The 10,243-nt window shown below is 32.9% G+C and overlaps 1 protein-coding gene across 1 annotated transcript in view; it reads right to left on the bottom strand.

The window, feature by feature from the left end:
* Positions 1-3,332: 3,332 nt before the first annotated feature.
* LOC113504121 (histidine decarboxylase) overlaps positions 3,333-10,243 on the bottom strand; it is a 28,787-nt gene continuing 21,876 nt past the window's right edge. Inside the window, exons 12-18 of the mRNA XM_026886256.1 lie at positions 10,097-10,195; positions 9,786-9,864; positions 9,180-9,344; positions 8,557-8,664; positions 5,909-6,079; positions 5,126-5,266; positions 3,333-4,533 (exon numbers count right to left, since the gene is read on the bottom strand). Coding sequence (XP_026742057.1) covers positions 3,947-4,533; positions 5,126-5,266; positions 5,909-6,079; positions 8,557-8,664; positions 9,180-9,344; positions 9,786-9,864; positions 10,097-10,195 — 1,350 coding nt within the window. The 3' untranslated portion in view covers positions 3,333-3,946. The remainder of the gene's footprint in view (positions 4,534-5,125; positions 5,267-5,908; positions 6,080-8,556; positions 8,665-9,179; positions 9,345-9,785; positions 9,865-10,096; positions 10,196-10,243) is intronic.

Genomic DNA, 10,243 nt, shown 5'->3' with positions numbered 1-10,243 from the left:
TATTTATTGTTATATAATTTAATTTAATTTAGCATTTAAGACTGAATTGTAGAAATTATAAATTATTTTGTTTTAATTTAATATTTAATAATGGAGCTTTTATTTTATATTTTTGTTGTTACGCTCAAGTAATATTATTTGTCTTTTAACCATATTTTGGGCAAAGTTTGCAAATACTTAGATCAGAAAAAAAATCAAAAAAAGAAATCGTGGAATATGAGTTACCTTAAAAATATGTATAAAAATTATTTTTATAAATTTTTCCCCTAGAAGCACCCCACTTTCTTGGAGTCAAACTTCATGTCTTATCAAATATGTTAATTTATTAAATAACATAAAAAACAGGCATAAAGAAACCGACAGACAAACGGAGAGACTGTCTTTCGAAGTTGTTGCACATCTATAAGCAAAAACAATCGACCAATAACAAATCTCGTTTTTTGTTAACTATTAAATAAAGATACTGCCTATAACAATAATTGCTTCCATTGCCCAGATAAAAAGCATCAAAATATAATTAAAATAAGGAATAAACGCTCAATTAAGCTACCTAGAGAAATGTTTATACTGTCAGTTACGCATTTATTAAACATTTAAGTATTAAATAAACTTTTATTTTTATTCATTTACTATCTGAAAAAACAGTCTCTTAGTGTTTTATCAGTACCAGCTTTAGGTGTCGCGTACCTACCTACCTTAAATGGGCAACACATTATACCCAATGTCAAATATCTTGATTAGCAATAAACCAGTAAACCAATAAACCAGAAAGAAATAATGACCCCTGAAGTTATTTCTGTGTATATTCTGTGGCGCGATGGCTTCACAAACTAACAAGTCATGATAATAAGCACTGAGATGGACAGACTCAGAACAGGCGTTAGTGGTCGTTTATTATTATTAATAGAAAGTTCATCGAAATATATTTTGAACCAAGGCGAATAAACATAAAGAAGTTTCCTAATTTTTACGGCCTTATCCAAGTATTAAAAACTGAGAGAATTCGCTTGACCTAATGTGCGCCGATCCTTATACTTAATCATCATCGGCCTAGCCTTTTCCCAACTATGTTGTCGGCTTCCAGTCCAACCGGTTTCAGCTAAGTACCAGTGTTTTACAAGGAGCGACTGCCTATCTGACCTCCTCAACCCAGTTACCTGGGCAACACGACACCCCTTGGTTAGACTGGCTGTCAGACTTTTCAAACTTCTGAATACCTGTAACGACTGTCAAAGCTGTGGGAATAACAGCCGAAACTCACAATTTAACGTGCCTTCCGAAAAACGGAATTTTATACTTAATCTTAATACAAAAAATAAAACAAAAGCTTTCAATGCTGCATAACATATTTATTGCATACCAATTAAAACTACAATACATTTATTATACATCACCTAATCTATGAGTACATATGATACAAGTATACATTTTAAAATAAATGTATTTATAAACGAAATAATGACGGAATGTTAAACCGGTGTTTTACAAAAAGTAAAGCCATTATAATACTTTGGTTCAACGTAAAAAAGTGGTTTTATAAGAAAAATAAAACTGATATAGATGAATGGGCACTTAACACTTTAATCCATTGATGGGTGATCATTTAATTTGTAAGAAGATACCACTCAAGTTGCTTTTTAAATACAAAAAGTGAATAATAATTTTAACAATAAAATTATAAACCTAATTTAGATAAAAACTACAACCGAATGGCAGCTTTTTCTCGTCAAAATGAAAAAGACAACAGTATCGGTTTATCTAATTCGAAGTTTTCTGTTAACAAACATGTAAAATCAAATATAGGTAAATTGAGAACCTCCTTCCTTTTTTAATCGGTTTAAATATATGTTTCAAATTATTTCTATCTAGAAGCAAAAACTATATTTTGATGTAGGTACTTTAATTTACCTTTCTCTATGCATTTTTAATGTTATAATCTCCTACTCTACTAGTTTTCTATTAATTATTTATAATAATTATATATTTTTAATACACTTTTATAATACAATGTTTAAAAGTCTACGGCGAAAAATTTAAGCAAACATTTTTTATTGAATTTGCACAGCAGTATAAATGACTTTTATTTTATAATCTAATCTAATTTTATTGATATTTTAATTGCATCTTAATATCACAAATAAGCGCTTTATTTGTATTTGATAAATATTTCTTTTTAACATAAAAATATTTTACATATGTAAGCAAAGCCATTTTATTATAAAAGCAAAGCATCAACTCTATATTATGTATACTAATATTGCTATAATTTACAGAAAAAAACACACAACTGCAGTTTAAAATATTTGAAAGCCGCGAATATATTTTTAAATTTTCACACCTAATTTAGAAAGTTACATTTTAAACATATTTTGGTATTTAATTATGAGCTTCAAAGTATAATATTTTGATTTTAAAACTACCATGAAACAAATATATTTTTATCTTGAAACCAATAATAAATAATTATACAAATTTCTGAATTTCAAAACGATTTTTGAAACTTTACCTCTAAATTGAGTATTTTATTAAATAAACTTAATTTATACAATAACTGTATCTCATATAATACAGGACGAAAAATCAGACACAATTATTTAACGCGAGCTGGCAACGTCGCATTTGATGTTTTTTTTTATTTGTACAAAATCAAAAATATATCTTTAAATATACGGTACCCAATAAGAAGAATCTAATGATTTTCAAAAAGACTCATATTTTATTTCCATTTGAAACTTTTCTAGCAAATGTGTAACTCAATGATAATAAAAAAAAAGCTAGAAAACCATCGAGTGAATATTTTACAAATAAGATGTGGCCAGCACGACTTAGACAAACGGTTTTTTTAACAATTAAATTATTGTGCAAAACTTATACAGAATCGAACAACAAGCATTTCGAAATCAAACATTACAAGCACACTTAAGAACAAACAAACGCAAACACATACATACATATTTTATCGGTAATTCTGACGTTTATAATCAAAGTGACAAAACTCCGACTTAGTCAACTGTCGACTTTTTAAGTGTCAAATCTACCAGCGAAGTCGAAAGACAAGCTTTAATTTAATAAGCATTATTACTATCTGATTAACAAATACTAATTTCTTTTTTAAATTGCACAACTTTGAATTTAGACGCTTGAGATTATGAAGTAGGTTTAATCAGAACGTGATTTCATCAAAGTTATATGTGTGGTCTTAATTATTCAATGACACCACAACGGAGAAGGTAAACATCTTAAGTTAACTTGGATGCTAAATAGTTAGCTTGATGATCAATGCTCGCTCAAACCTTTGCTATACGAGAAGAGTCCTGTGCCCAGCTGTGGGCTATATTGCTTTTGTAAATGGGAATATAGAATATTCACTGTTGACGCTTCGAATACAGTTGTACGTCACTAAGACGTTGAAGAAATGTCACTTTCATTATAAACCCTATTTTAACTAAGCTAATATAATTAGTAGATACCTATATACAAACATGTTTCACATACTAAAGCAATAAGCTCCTTAGAAAATTGTCATTTCTACAAAAACGGATAAAATTGCCCAAATGTGTAGAAGTAAGTAGTCTAACTCTCTTATCGATGCGAAGTGTCATTTCGTTATCTGAGTAACTTATACTTTTATTGACGACTGTAGAAATGTCACTTGTCTAAGGGGCAGTGTATCTAACATTTTTTTTTCTAATATAACATCTACTTTAAACATTTTAAGAGTCGTTCCATTCAGTATTAGCCAAATCTGATATTTTGATCGCATTATTATACACGTTAACTTAATTTTTATATGAGATATACCGTTAAATAACTAGCTTAAATAAAATTAAAATTTAGCCTTATTTAAAATCATCACCTTTAAATTTGAGAGCACAAAAGAAGCACTTCAAAACCAAATTAAAAATCCATCAGAAAATTAAATACCACTTCGCCATTTTGTATGGAATTACTTGGAGATCTTCCCCTTGTAATGCAAGCACTTTTTACAAATAGCATCAGCCCTATCCTTGATAGATTGAGTCGACATCGCCCTCTCTCTCTCTGACTCAGGTTTAGCATCTTCTGTTTCAAATGGTCCTTCACTGAATTGTTGAATCAACTTCTTGATGTAGCTGCCAGGACCCCTTATAGTCAGTTTAGTATTGGAATCCTCGGTTTTCTCAGCGTTGCTTTTATATTCACTCAACATTTGCAATCCGTCTTGAAAATTTTCAAAAGCTTGAGTGATTTTATCTCCAATGTTCAATTTTTCTTCGATTTCATCATAAGCTTTAGAAGTCGACATCTCTGCCACTACATCTTTGCATCCAGTTGGCGTGATAATGATCTCATTATTTTTAACATCAATTGTGATTTTAGCGTCATCTAGTGTTAATCCCGAGAGAGCAACGTCAACTGATTTCGACCTGAATTGCCTAGATGGCGGTAGTGGGACTTGGAGCTGGTTTGAATCTGAGTTAGGGTCTTGCTTAATGGTCCCGATAGATGTCACTGGTGATGAAGAGAGTGATGACTTGTCTCCCGGGCTGGATCCTGGAGTTTAATTAACTTTGTAAAGGAAAGAGAATATTTGTTTTATTATTTTTTATAGTTAGACAATGGTGATGAAGTTAGTTAAGGAAGTGATTAAATAATGAAGTTAATTTGTAATTTTATTGTTTGAGAAAAATTGAGATATGTATGTCAATAAAAAAGAGCAGTATTCTTCTTCATATTCAGATCTGACTTAAGGTGTTAATAAAAGTGGGTATTTTTTTCAAATATTGCCATGGCAAAATTATTACTAGAATATTTTAATGAAAACCAAAAACAAAAATGGTGACTTGATCCGTTGATCGGTATGTAGCTTTATTATAATTTAATTTGGGTCATTGAAATCAATAAAAATGCAATGTTAGTATGAACTTAAACATAAATTATACCCAACACCCAAAATAATTGTACACAATTACCTCTTATTTAAAAAAGAAAGGCGATGGGGTATTCGATCCTAAAAAATAAATAAAAAAAATATTAAAAATTCTCACTTTCAAGATTCCTTCAACATATTTACTTTACCTAAACGAAAAAAATGAGGGATGAGTTAAAGATGAATTCAACCCCTACAACACAATATTCAACCCACCGTTAGAGATATCCTCCCTTTCGTCTTCACAGCACTGCGGCAGAGACTGTTCCACCATCAGACCCTGGACCATGTCCATGCAGGAGTCCAGGGAGAACTTCTTCCCACACATTTTGATGCCCCGGATGCGTCGACGCATTTCTGTTAGTGTTTAGTGAGTTAGTGGGGATGAATATGAAATGAGTGTGTGTTAAGTGAGGTTGAATTTCTTATTTTGAATCTATTTCGACTGCATGGAAAGCTTAGTGGTTGAGGTCACCACGCCAAACCCACTTTGTGTGACATGCCATTGGATCAAACCCCCTTCACGAGACTACGTGTTTTGTGTATGTGACTTGAATGTTTGTGAAATTACCCGCGAAACAAGGATTAAATTTTTAAGTATCACAGGATTTATTTAAAAACAAAATATATTAAGATGAGAAAATTTACATACCTAATGTTTTTGCTTATATTTATAGCAGTGCGGTAAGTTAAATGAATAATGAAGTATGTTTTAGATGCGTCGAGAAGTAATACTTACTTACTTCGAATTATTTTTTTGTTCAAACACATGTAAATCGTTATTAAATAAGTAGGGCGATAAGTTAATAGTGTTGTAAAAATGATGTATTAGGTGTGTAAAAGCACCGACACTTAGTCTCCAAGGTATTCATATCCATACCACGTATTTTCTTAAAACGAAATGATCAAAAACCATACAATATTCAACCCCCATCATTCTACAACTAAAATTGACCATCCTTTTCAAATTCCCCTCAAAATTTATATCAAATGACTCACCAGGACTATCTTTCGGCTCCATCTTAAGTTGCGCGAAGGTTTGGGCGCATGACGTGAGCACTTGCTCGTAATCACAGATAGCGGCGTGGGTGCCGTTCACGATCTTCGGGCTCATTGGACTGTTGGCAAGGAGTAGGCTCGTACCGAATGTGGCGTTCAGTTCTCGCGTTTCTAAAGAAGAGAAAGATGTAGATAGTATGGATTCTGATGATGATTCAGATGTAGGAACATATAAATTGAAGATGGCTTTTGATGGAATTATTATAATAATAATATAATTTTTCCTGGGACAACTCACACACGGTTATCTGATCCCAAGCTAAGCAGAGCTTGTGTTATGGTAACCAGACAACTGATAAACTTACTTATATATTTCTAAATACATACACATTATTGTAGATAAATTACACCCAGACACCAGAACAAATGATCATGCTCATCACACAACATTTGTCCTGGGCGGGAATCGAACCCACGACCTCTGGTATAGCAGTCAGGGTCACTAACCACTAGACCAACAGGCCCGTCAAATTCCGCAGTATGTATTAAAAACATCAACATCTGATCAATTAAGGGTTTGAAATATAGCGTAAGATTATTAAATGGTAATTATAAATACTCATGGATGGCGTATGTACCGGGATTGTTCGACTCGCGACCCCACGGCGTCAGCTCATGATTAAGGACTCCGGTTGAGTTCGGAACTAGTCGGAAAATCCCGATTAACGCCGTGAGTAAACCGTTGTATCATTGAATAGTGTAGAATGATGATAATATATCCATCAAGGTTGTTTTTAAGGAATAAATGATTTTTTTTAATGTTGTCTCAATTGATGGAAAATAGTTTTTTCTGAAGATAAAGCCATTAGACTACTGGTATACCATTTTACCTTTTGATGTAAAGGTTTTCTTTTCTTAATATTTCGGCTTCCAGTTACAGAGATTAGTCAAATATATTATATTGTGGAGCGACTATCTGATCTCAATCAACAACCCCTTTTACGTTACTACCACAATTGAAAAGAATACCAGTGACAGATATTTCCGGAGTATCACGAGTTAAAAACTTTGTTTTTACTTCTAGGCTTGGGTAGAAATTATTTGAAAATGGATGGACTAAAATTTTCGAATTTTGATACCAGGTTAGTAGTGGCACTGATTCTGTTAAACTCGAACTGAATGTATTGCTATCTTTCTCTAATCTACTTAATAAGAAAAGGATAGAAATAATTTTGAAAGTTAATGTTTAAAAAAGATAGCAATCTTCCAATTAAGTTTCCAATACGAATCAGCGCCAAAATTTTGGTTAAAAACATAGGTTAAACACATTTCAAAAAAACTTCGGACAGTTTTCCATCCTGAATAGAGTTAGTGACATTAGGGCCCAGACAACGTTACATCGCATTAGCGTATCACGAATAGAAAGGGCACGTGACTTGTATGAGATTGACATTCTCTACAAGTCACGTGACTTTGACTTGTCAGTTCAATACATTGAAGTGATTCGTCTATCGTCAGTGTTAGCGCTCGGACGAATGTAACTTGTCTAAAGGCCTTTATCCACCTCGGAAGTCGCTTTTCGACTATTTTTTTTAGTAGTTCCTCTACAGCTAGGGTAGCTTCCTCAGAGAATGGGTCCGCTTGGTATAAAACTTCGTAACGTTTTAGTTGCTCAGCGTAATCACTCGATAATCCTGTAATTTAGTAAGTCCGGTTTCATTTTTGATGACCACTAGTGATGTACTGAACCACTGGTTGTGTGATGTGGTATCATCAGCTAATGTCCGTATTCAGTAGAAGAAAAAAAAATGTTATAAAGTTAATCGAAAAAATTGTGTTCAAAAACTAATTTTGTCTGACTAAGTACAAAATGTATTGAAATTCCAAAAAGGTGCATATAATATCAGATAGATCTAATTACAAAAATGATCTTTTAGATTCTTATACAATTGATTAGAAATTAACCAGTGACCAATATAACTAGGCCCATAGAAAAAATATTTTTTCGTAAAGTTAGCCCTAATTTAACAGCTCACAACAACACAATTTTACAATTTGAGTCAGCGTTAACACTCGGCAAATGTCACATATTTTTGAGTCAGCGTTAATCCTCGGAAAATGTAATTTATCTACAAGTTCTCGACAGTTGAATCTGTCGATCGCTCTCATGCGTTTCCAGTTTTTTCACCTGTTTGTTTCTTCTCCAAACATTCTGCTTCAATTCAACCTATAAATGTATAGTTAGCAACAAAAGTCGGTTAAATTTAGAGTCACGCTATGACTACACCACGCCAAATAAACTGAGCGCGATGTGTCGCATTTTGAACACTCGACAAGCAGTTGTGTCCTCAAATATTTGCTCTGTCTGGGTGTCTTTGTGCATGTGACTTGAATGTTTGTGGAACCCCCGCGATACAAGAATTAAATTCCTTAATGCGAGAGTCAACCTTCAATTACAAAAATACGTAAGTATACCTGTATTCAATCAGGCCACATAATAAAGCCACAATATTTCTTGAACACATTCCTCCAAATCACAACTTTAGAAGAACTAAACTTTTTGGTGTTTTGTATATCTCATTGTGTTAACCAACTTTTATTGCTGACTATACGTAGACATCTGAAGTTGGAAGCATTATAGACATTACCTTTGAGAGAAATCCTGGGTCTCTTGGGCACCGCAATGTTCCCATTCTCAGAGCCGAAGACATCCATCAGTATTTCGCCAGCTACTGTCTTGATTTCGTTCCAGTCATCTGCAAAAAGTGTGATTACGATAAGTTCGAGATCTCCGTACTCTACGCCGTCTGGTAGTACAGAAATGTAATCAATCAAAAGAACTTGGCAACTATCTGAACTTCAGGTTTGTTTATGAAAGTAAATTTCTCAAAATTCATTTTTTCGTTAATTTGTGTTAAGCCTGTGCTAAATAAATATTTTTGATTGACCTGGACTTCGTTAATATTTTTAGCAAGGCTGGCAAGTCACTTATATCAATATGTCCTTGAACAATCGGACAGGGATTTTCATACATCCCTACTAATATTATAAATGAGAATATTTTTTTGATAATTTCAATACTTAACCGATCATTATGAAATTTTTTATCTTATGCTTTTGAAAGGATTAGAAGAGCATAGGGTTTACTTTAGTCGAATTAAAAAACAGGATTATGGTTTACAGCGATATACCACGCGAGCGGAACCGTGGGCGAAAACTAGTACTGTTTAATTATTTTCTACCAAATCACTGTTAATCTTCGCAAACTTACCCACAATATCTTGATTGGTCGTCCTCTGTGAGGTGACAGTGAACCTAATGACGTAGACACCTTTGAAGCAAGCTGGCACAGCGTGGATGTATCCACGTCCATTCAGACGCTTTAGAAGACATTCGGTCAAGGTATTATCACCCTTAAGGCGGAAGACTACCATACCTGAAAGATAGATAGAAATAATTACAGAAAATAAGGAGTACATAACTGGTAGTAGATAAAGATAGGTAAAACTGCACGGATAGCCAAGTTGTATAACAACCAAGTAATAGTGGATCACACAAGCATGTGATCCACTACTGAAGCTTTTTTTTTGAGAACGTGGTCAAAAACCTTCGTTAATCAAGTTACAAACACCACATTGCGTCAAAAAAGTTTTGGTTGCTAACTGTAAATCGTAGAGGTACGGGTGTCGTTTACTTAAAAAAAAAAGAAACATGAATTTTAAGTGTAAAAAAAGGGAAAAAACAATTAGGAAACTGTTAAAAGATAACAAAACAAAAATCCTAATTATTTTACCTAGAAGTTCTTAATAAACAAACTAATACCAAAGGTGATGAAATAGTCTTGTTAGATGATAAAAACATTAATGTGGATACAAACCAAGGTTCCTTGTCTGCGGGATCTCAAACCGAGGATCGGCAAGAACTAAGGCTTCGAACTTCTGAGCGAGACGAACACCCTTTAATAAAATAAAAATAACCTCCAAATTACCTTGACATCTTGAAATAGTAAAGCTATTTAATTAGGTAATAATAATCTTACTTAAAATACAATTTGGAAAAAATAGAGAGGGTTTTTCAAACAGTAAAAAATGACATAACCAATGACCATTTTGTGAGAACATTTTTCAAAATTTTACTTTGCGCCTATACGTAATGCCTTTCAAAGTATAAATATTAATTTAAAGTTACCTCACGAATATGCTTCTGGATGCCCGAAACACCGTAGTTGCGAAGTACGAACCACAATTTCAATGCCCTGAAGCGACGACTCAGCGGTATTTGCCAATGCTAGAAACAAACCAATATTAATAGAAGAAAGATTAACAAAAGAATATT

The sequence above is a fragment of the Trichoplusia ni genome, chromosome 21 (genome assembly GCF_003590095.1).
Source record: "Trichoplusia ni isolate ovarian cell line Hi5 chromosome 21, tn1, whole genome shotgun sequence".
NCBI lineage: Eukaryota > Metazoa > Arthropoda > Insecta > Lepidoptera > Noctuidae > Trichoplusia > Trichoplusia ni.
Note: the sequence above shows the minus strand (reverse complement) of the source record. Positions and strands in the feature narration are given on the sequence as shown.